The following is a 15,123-nucleotide window of genomic DNA, read 5'->3' on the forward strand; positions in this document are numbered from 1 at the left end:
GCTTTGAGGCGTGGGAACGCGATTGGGCCCACAGAAGACTGATAAGAAAAAGAGCTACACCAAATAGGCCCACTGCCCCCACTCCTCCCTATGGGCCCCACCTTCCTAAGCAACGATCCCGTGCTATCTCTTCCCCCCCCTCCCCCGGATAAAATCCTTCAATTATTATGACGCTATTTTTACTCGGCTCACCCCCTCCTCGGCTCGGCTTTGTTCCATCAAAAACCTAAACCGCCCGCTCAACGGCGCGTGTAACCCACTCCATTCAAATTTTGCCACTGCTACAAGTACACCCCAACTCTATTTCCCAAGCCGCTTTTCAAACTTCAAACCTAAAACCCCGAAAGGTTTTTACCGTCACATAAAGTAGTACATTACATTACATGTTCTTATATAAATGATGGGTTATGTGTGTTAAAAGATTAATAACTTAAAATTTAAAATATTTTACTATTTACATAAAAACACGTAATATACTATTCGTGTTCCGGTCATAATTAAAAGTTTCTCCAAAACCGCGGCTCCTTCAACAAATCTCTCGCTCTTACAATCTCTGTCTTTCTCTCTCTCTACACACACACACTCTCTCTCTCTCTCTCCCCTCAAATCCCTGTCTTTTTCAACCTCTCTTTTGTTCGCTTCTGTCTCTCCCCTCGTTCTATATGCAATAATAACACTCCAGAAGAACCTCTCAGCTCCCAGAGAATCGAAACCACACCTCCACCTCTGGTACCGCAAACCCAGCACAGCCACCAAAAACCCAGTAACTCCAGCTGCATTTCCTCATCTGGGTATCTCTCAAAACCCCAAAATGGACCAGAAAACCCCTCTGCAAGCCCTACCGGAAGCCTCCCCAAAACCCAGCAAGAAAAGCTTCGTCACGTCCCTAATGTCCCCCCGCACCCCCTCCTTCCATGAAGACACCTACTTCGTCTCCAACCTCAAATCCTCCGAAAAGAAATCCCTTCAAGAACTCAAAGACAAGCTCGCCACCTCGGACTCCTCCTCCGCCGCCATGTGGGGCATTCCCCTTCTGGGAAACGACGAAAAGGCCGACGTCGTCCTCCTTAAGTTCCTCCGCGCCAGGGACTTCCGCGTCCCCGACACTTTCACCATGCTAACCAAATGCCTGGCGTGGCGGAAGGAGTTCGGCGCCGACGGCGTCGTGGAGGAGGACTTGGGGTTCAAGGAGCTGGAGGGGGTGGTGGCGTATATGCACGGATTCGACAAACAGGGGCACCCTGTTTGCTACAACGCCTACGGAGTTTTTAAAGATAAGGAAATGTATGAGAGGATTTTCGGGGACGATGAGAAGCTGAAGAAGTTTCTGAGGTGGAGAGTGCAGGTTCTTGAGAGGGGGATTAATGCCCTGCACTTTAAGCCAGGCGGGATCAATTCGCTAATTCAGGTGACTGATCTGAAGGACATGCCTAAAAGGGAGCTCAGGGTTGCTTCCAACCAGATCCTCTCTCTGTTTCAGGACAACTATCCTGAAATGGTTGCAAGAAAGGTAATTTGATTAATGTCTTAATTGTTTTCTACTGGGTTTTTTATTTGGCTTAGTGGACTGTAATTTTTGAGGTAATTCTCAAGTTTACTTACTTGCTAACTTAATTGTTCAAAATTTTAATTGATTTTTATTGGGGTTTTGGTTTGAGTTACTGGGATGTAATTTTTCGAGGTAATTCTGATGTGGGTTTTACTTGCTTCCTCACTTGATGTAACAAAATTTTAATAGATTTCTTGTGTGTTTGTAGTTTGATCTGTTGGGATGTATGTAATTCTGATTTGGGTTTTCGATTTGAATTGGACTGTAGTTTTTGAGCTAATTGGGGGTTTTCTTCCAGATTTTCATCAATGTGCCGTGGTACTTCAGTGTTTTGTATTCTATGTTCAGCCCATTTCTGACTCAGAGAACAAAAAGCAAGTTTGTGATAGCCAAGGAAGGAAATGTTGCAGAAACACTATACAAGTGAGTCCCCTTGTCATCGAACCCGTTTCTGCGAAGGCGTTATTGTTTCTGAACCGGTTTTTTTATTCCTTCGCCAGTTTTCCGTTTGTGTTTGGGGTTTTGAAACAGTTTCTTCTCTTCTGTACGTACAATTAATGGCTACTTACTAGAAATAGGTGTTTGTTGTTCTGAAACAGGTTCATAAGGCCGGAGGATGTTCCGGTTCAGTACGGAGGCCTGAGTAGACTGAGTGATGCGCAAAACGGCCCCCCCAAACCAGCTTCCGAGTTCACTGTCAAAGGAGGAGAGAAAGTGAACATACAGATTGAGGGGATTGAGGTTCATAAATCTTCTGCATTATTATTACAACCCTTCATTTTAAACTCTATAAATTAGCGATTTAAACGCGATTAATGTTTGTTGAGTTTTCGTATGTTGGTGTTGAAATTGATTAGGCTGATGCAACAATCACATGGGACATAGTAGTGGGAGGGTGGGACTTGGAGTACACTGCAGAGTTCGTTCCTAGTGCAGAAGGCAGCTACACTATCCAAGTGGAGAAGCCAAGAAAAGTGATGCCCTCTGAAGAAGCAATCCACAGCTCCTTTACTCCCAGTGAAGCAGGAAAGATGGTTTTCTCAGTTGACAACTCTGGCTCCCGCCGGAAAAAAGTAGCTGCCTATCGCTACATTGTCTGCAAATCTGCTCCTGTTTAGAACCAAATCAACAACTGGGAGGGGCATAATTAGTTATAAACTCGTAGTAAGGTTTTTGCTTTTGCATCTTGCTTTCTGTGTCCTTTTTAGAGGGGTTTAGGTTGTGAACCCTGTTTTTAGTCTGCTTGAGAGTACTAGTAGTGTAATCTATAAGAAGGATGGCATGATATATATCGTTTAATATAGAGGAAAACATATCTATTGACTTTGGTTTGATACCACTCTCAATTTTTAGTAGTGGGTTTAAAGTTCCACGGAACTTGAGCTAAATTCGCCGCAGCTAGAACTGAATGCGAAAAGTATGGAAAAACATCTCCTAATGTATTCAACCAGAAAATAGGCGGCAGCTCTGTATATCTTTTATTTTTATTTTTATGGCGGTATCATTCCCAGATCCATCATGCAACAACTATTGCTTTATTTCATAGGAATCTCCAGTCACATTTCTTTTGATATTTCAGGCCAATCAGTCTTTGTAACTTTTAGTTACAAGGCGACCAAGAAGATCCTATCCAAAAGGCTGAGTCGACTTCTTACTGTCGAGTTTTAAAGAGATCTTTTGGGACCAAATACAATGGCGTAGCTAGGAATTATTTGATAGGTGGGCTAAGCTAAAATTATTACTATGAAATCAAATTTTCAATCTTTTGTTGCTTACATAAAGTTATATAATAGTAAACATGAAAGTAACAATTGAAGCAAGAACCTTATACTATGTTTTCTAAGCTTCTAGCCTCAAAACTTTCAAGGGAATAAAATAAGGAACCATTTGTAGTATGGAAGTTTTGACTTATTACTTCTAATTTATAATATTGGTTAAAGTGATGAATTTATTTAACATTTATTAGCTCTTATTTTACTCAAAAGTAACATCCAGATTCAAAATTCTCATTTCCCAAGCAGAATATGACAATTAAAAATTATAAAATAACCAAAAGATTAATATTTTTAAACTTAAAGAACCAAAACTCTCCCTATGCTATATATAGCCTAGGAGAGCCTTGTACTTGGCTCTGCCATTGACCAAATAGGAGCTGATTTGATCGGTCGAAAGAGAGATTTTCTCTGCAGTTTGAATTCGAACTGCAAAGATTATGATAGTAAGGAGTCGACTCAGCCTTTCATAGCCTTTCCAAAAGCCTGAGTCGACTTCTTACCATCATAATCTCTAAAGAGCCACTAAAATAACTAGATAGAGTTACTTGAAATTGCCTATGTGCAAATTATTGGAGAGAACTTTCAAATGAAAAATTGATAGGTGTCTTCTTGGAAGTCCTTTATCTAGTGTGTTTGCGGTGCGTTTGTAATGTTCGAGTTGCGGCTTTCTAGGTCATGAGTTGGTAATGCTATTGTATATTTTAAAAAACCGAGTCAAAAGTTTCATGAGAACTTTAAAGTCGTTCATTCAAACACAGCATTAAGTTTGTCTACCTGCATCGAAGAAGATAGCATTTTTTTGGGGGTTTTTGGGTAATGGAAAGGAGGAGAGCTTCTTACATATAACTTGAAAGTTCTCTCAAAGACATTAAAAATGTGTAAACGCAAATACATCTGAGAGAACTTTCAAATGATGCATTGAAAAATTGTGTGATGAGAGAGAAGAGAGACAACGATTTTTCACTTACATCCAAGTTTTTCTTGGAAGGAAGAGCTTTTGCTGGTGTGCAGCTGGTTGATTTGCCTAATGGCTCCAAATAATAGTCACTGCTGAATTATCATGTATGTCTGGAAAGCTTGAAACTTGAAAGAGACGGATTAACGGTGACAATATTTGCTTTGATTTGCTGTCGCTTGTTGTACAAGATATGGGGGGAGGAGGAGTGTTGGGACTAACGAAAGGTAGCAAAGGTGGGGATGATAGATATTGATCACTCTGGGGGCCCCTGGGTTTGTTGCCTGGGCCTCTAGAATCTGCATTGGGTTTTCGGAGGTTTGCCAAGGAAAATTATATCTTTCGAGAACATATACATCTTATTGCACTGATTGGGAGCTTTCGTAGTAACTGAGGTAATATATTATCATGTAAATATGTTTAGATTCACAATATGATAAGAAAACATTGCGATATATGTAAATATAAGCTGATGGTGATCAAGTTCATCAACTAAAATAGTCCTTGTAAAGAAAGGGTAATGGTAACGCTAAATAATTTTCTAAATTACAAAATTGTAAGATACAATAACAGAACGTGTCTGTATTTCTCTATTAATGTGTAGTCGTCTTACTATCTCGCAACAAAAAAAATACTTATATTGTCAAACTAGAATCATGTTCGCAATCAAGAAGATGATAACAAGCACAAAAACATTCGAACTAGAAACTTGGCTGAATCCATACATGTAGTGTTTCCAAATAAGGAACCAAGCAGATGTACTGGATGGTTATATCTTTCAAATTGGTATATATAGCTCTAAACTTGGCTTGAATTGAGAGCAGTCTGAGACTTCAATAGAGAACGAAGAACTATCAAATCTCAAGAACATGGTATTATTCCCTAAGTTCTTTACCTTTCTAATGTATAAGATTGTAAGATAAAACAACCAATTTGACGAAAGAAAATGTCTTATATATTCTTCCGTCAATACATGTAATCGTCAGACTTTTGAAACAACATACACTTATGTTGTCAAACTAAATTCACGTTCACAATCCGATGAGTTTACAAGGATACATACCAACAAGAAAACAGAAAACCACTACTAGCAACAAAAGGGCAAAGCATGACCCCCGAAAAACACAACAAACCACAAAAGAAAAAAAAAAAAAATCAACATATCCAGATGGAATGTAACCTCTAGTAGATGATGATATATGCAACATATGTTGTCATCTACTAGAGGTATTATCCCAAACTTTTAGTAGTGATCCATGGAAGATGGAAAAACCAAGCAATATAAGAAAGCGTGTCCTAATACTTATTAACTGTATTCATGGATCATTACTAAAATTTTGGGTCAAGGGTCACAAATTCATTCGCTATAATATGCTTATCACCCAAAATTTTTAGTAGTGATCCATGAATATGGTTAATAAGTATTAGAACACGCTTCCTTATATTGCTTGATTTTTCCATCTTCCATATCGAGGTCTCAGCGTGACACGAATTAGTACGTCATTTTGGGAAGTATATGCGATTGGTTTCACATCCAGGTTAGTCTGAAGCCTCAACAGAGAATGAAGAAGAACATTCACCCAAGTTGTTTAGCTCAGCGTTTGAATTCTATAAGATACCACCACCATGGCATGGTGCCTTGATCTACTGGTAAAGTTGTTTTTCGTCGCGAATGTTCTCCTACTCGTGGCTAGCTAGGTTTTTGTTTCTTGTGTAGGATTTTTATTTGGGTATTTCAACTTTCAATCCACATGTTTATCTGGGTAAATAACACCAAACAACGTGTGACCGTCGCACCAAACAAAACTTCAAGGTAGGAGCCAACTTCATATATTTTATATATCAGTGTTCCTCGTTGAAATTGCACTTCTAACTTCATGGTTAGACAAATATCTACATGTACTCTTTTCTCCTAGCCAGTTCTAAAAGCAGAATTTGTGGCTGCACTTTTTCTTTCGAATTTGGCAGGAAGCTGAAATTGCACCTTCCGAGAGATGTTTGATGAATATTGTTGGTTGCTAATCCTTAACCACGGTCGCAAATTGCTCGATTTAAGGCCTCGTTGCGGAAGCTAATTAATCAATGAGCTTCAACCTCTTCGTACTCCTTTGATGTTTTCCTCCGACTCAAACCATTAGAAAATTGAGGAAGCTTCAACATGGTATTTACTCTGTCAACACCTTTAATGGCATTCCACTCTTCCTTTGCGTCTTGTGAGACATTACAGTTCAACACGGTATCCTTCTCATCCTCCATCATCTTGCTGTTGATCTCGGATGCAGGGCCTCCCTGATCGCTTGCAACATTCGATATTTTGCTATAGTAAGAAAGGGAAAGCTCAGAGTCATTTCCTTTGCCTACAAGGCTCGCACGGGAATCGGATTGTGTTAATGAAGAAGCAGGTTGGTCTTTCAGGAACAAGCATATAACTGCACAATCATCAATTTTCGATTGGGGGAACTTTCGTTTCCATGCTCTAACTGCACGCTTTACTAGTAATTCTGCTGCCATGGATCGCTTCCTTGCTGATGCAACTATCTTTACCACGTCACTGTTTGTTAAAGCATCCCAAATCTGCGCAATGCACAACATCAATATCTTAATGCAGCTCGATACTGTTAAGAGTCGCCAAATATATTCGACTTATATGAAACTCCATCACATTACTCCGTAAATAAATTTCATGACCGTGTAGACCAAAAAATGAGTTTTATGAAGCGAAACACCAAACCCAGTGGAGAAAAAAAATCGAACACTAAGAGAAGAACTGAACCCTACAAAGCAAAAGAACATAACCGTACGAAGCAAAAAACTAAACCCTACGAAACAAAAAACCGATCCCTATGAAGCAAAAAAAGGAACCCTATGAAGCGAAAAACAAATCCTAATTGAAGGGATATTAAGTACTAGAGGGAAGCTTATAAGTAAAACCAAATTTTTTCTGCACTCGCTTCCCAAATAGTAATTGGAATATTAGTAAAACAATTTTTTTTTTGTTTTCTTACCCCATCAGTTGCCAAGACCACAAATTCATCATCACTTGATATCTTCCTGTAGAAAACTTCCGGACTTGAGGTTAGACCGTAATCTTTGACACAGAAATCCCCGAAAGCCCTTGCCATTGCAAGACCAGGGCAGTCTTCATCCGGCATCCATAATCTAAATACTTGTGGTTCTCCCTCCACTGATAAAATCCTGCCCTTGCATTTCATAATTCTCTCAGCTTCACCTAAGTTTCATCAGTAGGAAAAAAATACAAGAAAATCAATCAGGCTCAATAACTTGATCGTTATCATCATGCAACTCTAAAGGAAAATATTAAGTGAAGTGATTTCTGCACTCCTCTTTCTCCGCTTGTATACCCGTCTTCCTTTATGGCCTTTGGACTATTGAATAATTCAAAAGAGAACCAAAGGAACGGAAATATACAGAAGTGAGCAGAAGGAGAGAAAGTTGTGCGGAACCCATTTCCAAAAATTTGGAGCAGAAGTACTAAACATACTTGGAGTTTCAGGTTTCAAATCAACTGTGAGCTGGACAGGAACGATTTGTTTTTTCTCTCCTGATCTAGTTCCAAGAACTGCACGAGAATCGCCTAAGTTGGCAATCACCAAATGATCACCCTGAAAACCAAACAGCACAAAATTAAAACAAACATCAAATTTTATTGAATTCTAATCTCTAAAATTTAATTGCAAATAAAAATTGTACCTGTTTAACTACAGTTACAGCTGTTGAACCACTGCAGAAGCTATCAATGGTGTTATCGAGGCTAAGTTCTTCATCCATTTCCTTGAATGATTTAACGAAACTGGCTTCCCATGACGGAAGAGAGAGATCGCTACTGGCTTTCCTATCGTGACTTGTACCGTTGTTTGCATTGAGCTCGCTTCCGGCAACATTGATGTCGCTGAATATGCCGGTGTTGAGCTGGTAAATTTTGATGACTTCGGAGAGCTTTGAGGGTAAATTGTCACGTACACATCTTGCAACTTTGTGACCGTCGGGGCCATGACCATCAAACACACCGCAGAAGTGCATGCCTTTCTCGGTAAAGTCCTAACAAATTCAATGACATAAAATAATATATCAAGGGAAAGGACCAAAAGGTTTCTATAGGCTGAAGTGCACATTGAAGAATTCATGGATATACTAGCAATTGAACATGATAAAGAAACTTGGAAATGGGAAAGAACAAGTTTTGCTGAAAATAGGGGTTCAAGAAGATTTGATATACATAGTGAACAAACAAAATAAACGTAAACATTATCGGCATGTTTACTTACTTGGAATGAGCAAGTTTTGGTATCGAGAAAATCATGAATATAGAGGGAGAAGGGAATTGAACGGAAACAACTACCCTTCCCCAAATTAATCGATCAAATTCCTAGTTTTTTCATGTGTTAGATAACATATTATAATGTGGAGCCACATATTTTTTGAGTTTCGTATGAATACAATCAAAGATGGGAATTAGAATGATTCCAAGTCAAAATAATTAATATTCGTTCCGAGTAATTAAATATACCAATGTACGTCATAAGACTAGAAAACATAGCAGAAATTAATCACCACAAATGAAAAAAAAAACCAACAAATTGAAAAGAGACAAGTTGATTAATCGTACCTCCCAAACTGTCATTGCATCTTGATTGATCCCTTTTCTTCCTTGCTGGGTGTACATGGATATGTTCCTAGAACACCCTTCCAACCTTATGCGTGCCCCATCGTCCCCACACCTTACACTATCCTCTTCCTTATCAGCCTCGGAATACTCATTCCGATTGGCCATATGATCATCCTCCATGTAACCTCCTCCATGCAATTTCTCCTTGCTACAACAAGCTCCCATGTCTCTCTAGAAATTAAACCAAACCTCCCACAAACGAAAAGGACCCACAAAAAACCGATCCACACCCAAAAGACAATAGTGGGTGAAGAGGCAAAGGAGGGGAAGAGAATTGAAAGGTGATGGTGGTTTTAGGGACTTTTGTATCTGTGGGAAAATCGAAATTGATTGATATATTTCTCAAAAGACGAAATGTAAATCGTCGATATTGGAATAAGCATGCAACGAGTCAATCACGATTTCTTGTCGTTTGGTTGAGGAGTATGAAGAGCACAACACACAAAATTTTAAGGATTTTAAAATGTCGTGTGTTGTTGTTGTTGGAGGTTTTGCATATTGTGGAGGAGGGTGTTATGCTCTCTAAAATCTCGACGTGCTAATCTCAAGAAATTGTTACACAAAAATCACACTAACACCCTTTCTCTTTGCTAAGGAGGAAGATAGTAATCCTAAATTTTGCATTTCCCAAATGTCTTTAGCTAATCAAAGTACATAAACCATAATTAGGTAGAAAATCTTCCCTATATCGTAGTTGGTCAACTAATTAAATCCTATTTAAAGTGCATGCACATTAATATTTAGATTTGTATGTATTTTAGTCAAAGAAGAACGTATTGCATTGCAATCACAAATTCGTAAGATACAGATATTTTGCTTGGATTTAGAACTAAAACTGATCCGATTATCTTAACAAATCTTTTTGCCAGCCATTATATGAAAATCCGATGGTTATAATCCATTCCCCTAACATTTTAGAGTAGATTTTTGTTTAACTAATCAAAACTAAATTCGTTTTATTTTGGTGGTAAACTACAAGAAATCTTCCTTTTTAATCACGTGTGCGACGCTCCATTCATCTCGTAGCATAACAACAGTCAAGGACGAAGCCAGAGATTTGTGTGAATGGAGGCATCCTCAAACAACAAAGTCATAATTAAAAAGCTCAAGAATTTACTAAACACAATACTTATATATTAATCCATAAAGTTTTTCATACAACAGTCCTTTACAATATCCCTCAACGCGTTTTCATGTTCTGAAAGCGTTGCATGACAACATCATTACCAATACCATCAAATATCTCTCTCTCTATAAAAATAACCATGTTGTCATTCATCCATTGATCTCCCATCCGATTTCTCAATCGATTCTTCAGAATTTTCATGGCCGAAAATGCTCTTTCAACGGTTGCAGTAGCAACTGGAAGAGTTAGTGCTAATGTCACAAGCAAGTAAACCAGCGAATACACCTTGTGTTTCTTGCATTGAACCAATTTTTTTGCAAGATCTCCAATCTCTTTTAAACCTGAAAACTCAATGCTAGACCGCATATCCACAATGTAAGTCTCAAGTTGAATCTTAAGTATCACCAGCTCATTCATAGAGAAGTCTTTAGGATAAAACTGGACAAGACGCAATAGCTTTTGGCTATCAAAAGCAGAGAAGGAGTCGGCTGGACATAAACATGCCAAAGTGTGAACCCTAACGTGTTTCTCCAGCACGTTCAAAGTAGTTTCTTGATTTTTGCCTTTCCCACTTGTAAACTCACCACTGTTTAGTGCTTCAATAACTGCAATAGATTGCTTGTCCCGAAGAAGATCACAACGCTTCGATGAAGCTCCAACAACATTTACCAAAATAGTAACTATACTAAAAAGAGACTCAATTTGAATGTTCTTCTTTGCCACAGCTACAAGAACTAATTGAAGTTGATGTGCAAAGCAATGAATATAATAGGCACAACCACTTTCTTTCATAATAAGAGCTTTAAGACCATTGAACTCACTTTGCTTATTGCTGGCCCCATCGTAACCTTGCCCATGCAACCTAGACATGCTCAATTTATGCCTAGAAAATACCTCATCAATGGTTTCCTTGAGTGAGGAGCAGCGGTACTAGTAACATGCTCAATGCCAATAAAACGCTCAACGACATGCCCATTCTTATCCACATAGCGCAATACAATAGCCATTTGTTCCTTCGTTGATACGTCACGAGATTCATCAATCAAAATAGAGAACAACGAAGTGCCAACATCTTCAATAATAGCCTTGATCGTCTCAGTTGCACAAGCATTTACAATGTCTTTTTGAATATCTAGTCATGTCAATTTGTGATTCTCTGGAGCATTTTTCAAAGTAACGGCTTTCACATCCTCATTGTAGTCGGCAAGAAACTGTATAAGCTCAAGAAAGTTTCCATGGTTGCTTGAATGTTCAGATTCATCATTACCACAAAATGCAAGCCCTTGTCTCAAAAGAAATCGACAACAATCGATTGATGCATTCAACCGAGCTCTATATTGAATTTGAGCTTCATCATGAGTTTTAGAGAAAAAAGACTGGATATGTTGCTTTTGACTCCTTAAAGCTTCAAAATTACTCCACGCTTGATTGTGTGCACTATTGACGCCTCCAATATGAGTTAGAAGTCTTTCTTTCTTCTTCCAGTTAGAAAATCCTTCGCCAACAAAGAAATCACCACCTGCTTGTTCTCCACTGTTTGGTTTAAAAAGGTAGCAACACAGACAAAAGGCAGCATCTTTTTCTACACTATATTCCAACCAAGTAGGAAAATCATCAAACCAAGCAGGGTTGAATCGTCTTTGTGTGTCTCCATATTTCTTGTAAGGAAAATTAAGCCATAGAATTGAGTTTTCTTGGAGATGTTGACAATGTTATCCATATTAATATATATGCTTTCTTAACCAAAAAAAAAAAGCCTAATAACTAATCCATATCCAACCAAGGCAACAATTCAATTAACCAATACCAATAAGCATACAAATTATTCAACAAAAAAACATTTAATTCAACGAATCATATGAATAAATGTATACCCATATTCATAGAATTCGTAATTTTATTCATCAATAATCATATAATTCATATCAATAATCAATAAGTCAATAACCATATTAGTGCATACCATATCCATATGATTCTATATTTCTATACCAATTAAACAAAAATTCGTCTTAAATAATTAATTAGGGTTAGGAATTATAGATTTAGGAATTAAAAAATTTACCTATATATATATATATATATATATATATATATATATATATGTCGGCTAGACTAGAGAGTGGCTGGTTGGAGTGGCTGGCTGCTGGCGTGGTTGGGAAGAGCAACTTTGCTCCTGTTCCGTTCCATTTCAAAGTGTTGGTTGGGGGAAGAAAGACAGAGCAGCACCAAGCTGCTCTCTGATTGGTGCGGCGCAAAGGGCAACGAAAACAAAGGGAGGGATGGAAATGGGAGTCTGGGACCGTGGGGACAAGTGGTCCCCCACTATAACATAACTTTTTTTTTAAACATATACGAAACGACGTCGTTTCGTTTACATTTTTTAAATTTTTTTTACCAGGACCAAAACGACGTCGTTTTGGCCTGGTTTTGAAAAAAAAGAAAAAAAGATCAGGCTTCTACAGAACTAGATCGGAGGAACTGAGGTTCATTTTGCCTTTAGCCTGGTTTTGAAAAAAAAAAACACCCAGCTCTGCTTCTGCAGAACCAGATCGGAGGAACCAAAAAATCGCAGTGGGGGCTTTGCTGCTGCAGAACCAGATGAGTTTGAGCAGCATGCCAACATTAGAAAAATCTCAGTAGGGGCATCCGCCCCCCTAGGCCCATGGTAGCTCCACCCTTGACAACAGTATAAAATTGGGCTTAAACATATTGTTCCTTGACTTAGTCAATCAGATGGTTCGAACCATATAATAATTAGTTTAGCTTACGACCATCCTATTCAAAAGATATTCGTTAATGTAACAAATCTATAGTTATATACTTGAGTAGCAACAAACACTATATCATGTAAATGTTTAGTCTTCACAACTCTAGTAGTACGTATCTCGACTTACAAGTGTGTCTCATTTTCTCTGTCGGGACTAAAGGGGCTTGAGCCAGCAGCTTCCACCTTAACAGGGTGGTGCGAAGGAACTTCCTAGCTTCTCGCGACCAACTAATTAGACTTCCTCTAGTAACAAGTACAATCTATTTTTAACCTTGCCAAAATCGTCATGGCCCAATCATGTATAGTTTGTACCAAGGGTGAAACTCACCATTAAAATGTGTTCGGGTCATAACCATTAAATACGGGAATATTTTTCTTCACCACCTTTAAGTAATGGTGATGCTTACCTTCCATTAATTGTTGTTATATGAATTTAAATCTCGAGATCTATATAATAGATAGATACAAATCTCAAAATTTAAACTCATTCAACAATTATAAATATGATGGTGAACGTAACCACCACTTGAGAACTATGGAAATGATGTAATATTTGGGCTGACCAAATTGATCAAGAGAAGAGGAGTCACTTATTCAGGGCAACGTGGACTGGTTGTTTGGCAGGCTTATAACTCTATCCTGATGAAGCAAAACATGTGCTGAATTCCTAATTCCATGTGCACAACCATTTCAGAAACAAATTGCTGGCAATTGCAAAATTCAACCAAAAATTATCAAATCTCAAGTCGATGACCCAATGATTGGTTCAAATAAGTAAATATCTGGTCTGATCAAACTTCCTATTTTAAGGCTCAATTTATAGTCTTTCGTGGGAAAACAACTTATATGAAATAAATTTATCGTCACTTGAAATCATACGTTAATATATTAGACCAGAACGTCACAAAGTAATGTACCCATTACATATAAATCATTCTCCCTCCTGCAACCAAGCAGTACCATGCATTTAGAAGCTTTGGTAGTTAGAGAGGGCCTCATGTTGGCTATTAACAGGGGTTGTTAAAACCTTATTCTCAAAAGCGATTCTCACCAAATTGTCTTAGTTTTGCAAGAGCAATCCCTCGACGACCTCTCGCCTGTTGGCCCTACTGTTGAGGATGCAAAGGCTTTGCTAGACCAGATCAATGGAGATTTCACCATCCATATCCGCCACCACGCGAATGAAGCAATGCACCGCCTTTTCAACACATCACTTATTTATAATGATTTCGTTCTTGATTTGACGAACCTCCTGATCTCTTAACAGATCTTTTACATGAGGAGGGTCCCTCTTTTGCGTGACTCGTCTCTTTTATGCATTCCAAAAGAAAAAAAATATGTGGGATGACACCTATTACCTATAGCAACATTTCACAATTCCAAAAGGAGCCGCAAACTCCATGTATGTAACCCTTTAATTGTCTGTCAAGGGGTCCTATTGCAATGATTCTGTTTCCAAATACTTTGAAACTTAACAAACAAGCTATTTACTTTTTAAAAAGGAAACAAATATCATTTATTAATTGACTTTTATGGTCCACAATACTTTACACTTTGAATAATCTCAAAACCAATTTGCAAACTTTCATAAAATTACCCAAAAATGCTTTTGAGACGTTATCACGTCTTCTGGCCAACCATTTTCAGAGTAAAATTATGTCCCCTCTTATTTACATTCTCTTTCTTTTCATTTTCTCACCCTTTACTTTTTATCTTATTATTTCTCATTGATTTGCACTTTTTTGTAAAGAGAAAACGTAATTATCTCTCATATTATTTTTCTTATGAATTTTTTAAAAGAGATTGAATGAAATATCCTTAATTGGCTAACAGAGACAAAATAAATTAGCCAAATCGAAAACACTGGCACCAAATTGACCATATGACTATAACATAAGGACCATTTTGACATTTATGCCAAAAATCAATATAAATGTTGACGTAACCTAATAGTAACAGTTCAAATAGAAAGGAAGAAAAAGAAAAAGAAATTAAAAGAAGAGAACATCCTCCTCCACCATTTTCGAGGAGTCGAATGAACTTTCCTGCAATGTAGACGATAGCGTGACGGTATCTCAAGATAATTACTCGCCACAACACTGAAAAGTTGAAATGCAATAATTCCCCAAGGCAAATAATGTTAACGAAATAGCATTGTACCGGTATCTCGAAACAATCACTCACCGTTATCCCAAAACAATCACGCACTGCGCCCGTCGGAAAGTCAAAATGCAATAGTACCAAAGTGCAAACTAAATCAA

At 38.0% G+C, this 15,123-nt stretch overlaps 2 protein-coding genes across 2 annotated transcripts; one reads left to right on the top strand and one right to left on the bottom strand.

Annotated features, from left to right (window-relative positions):
* The first annotated feature begins 556 nt into the window (after positions 1-556).
* On the top strand, positions 557-2,872 carry LOC126593075 (patellin-6-like). Its single transcript, XM_050258944.1, has 4 exons — positions 557-1,510; positions 1,848-1,972; positions 2,149-2,290; positions 2,407-2,872. The coding sequence occupies exons 1-4, from the start codon at positions 812-814 to the stop codon at positions 2,665-2,667; spliced, it is 1,227 nt and encodes a 408-aa protein (XP_050114901.1). The 5' UTR covers positions 557-811; the 3' UTR covers positions 2,668-2,872.
* Positions 2,873-6,086: 3,214 nt separating this feature from the next.
* Positions 6,087-9,556, bottom strand: LOC126593073 (probable protein phosphatase 2C 65). The gene is made up of 5 exons (XM_050258940.1): positions 8,907-9,556; positions 7,991-8,338; positions 7,782-7,902; positions 7,285-7,508; positions 6,087-6,853 (listed from the first exon to the last, which is right to left on the bottom strand). Exons 1-5 carry the CDS (start codon positions 9,129-9,131, stop codon positions 6,359-6,361), a joined length of 1,413 nt encoding a protein of 470 aa, XP_050114897.1. The 5' UTR covers positions 9,132-9,556; the 3' UTR covers positions 6,087-6,358.
* Between the last annotated feature and the right edge of the window lie 5,567 nt (positions 9,557-15,123).

Source organism: Malus sylvestris, chromosome 12, assembly GCF_916048215.2.
Source record: "Malus sylvestris chromosome 12, drMalSylv7.2, whole genome shotgun sequence".
Taxonomy (NCBI): Eukaryota; Viridiplantae; Streptophyta; class Magnoliopsida; order Rosales; family Rosaceae; genus Malus; species Malus sylvestris.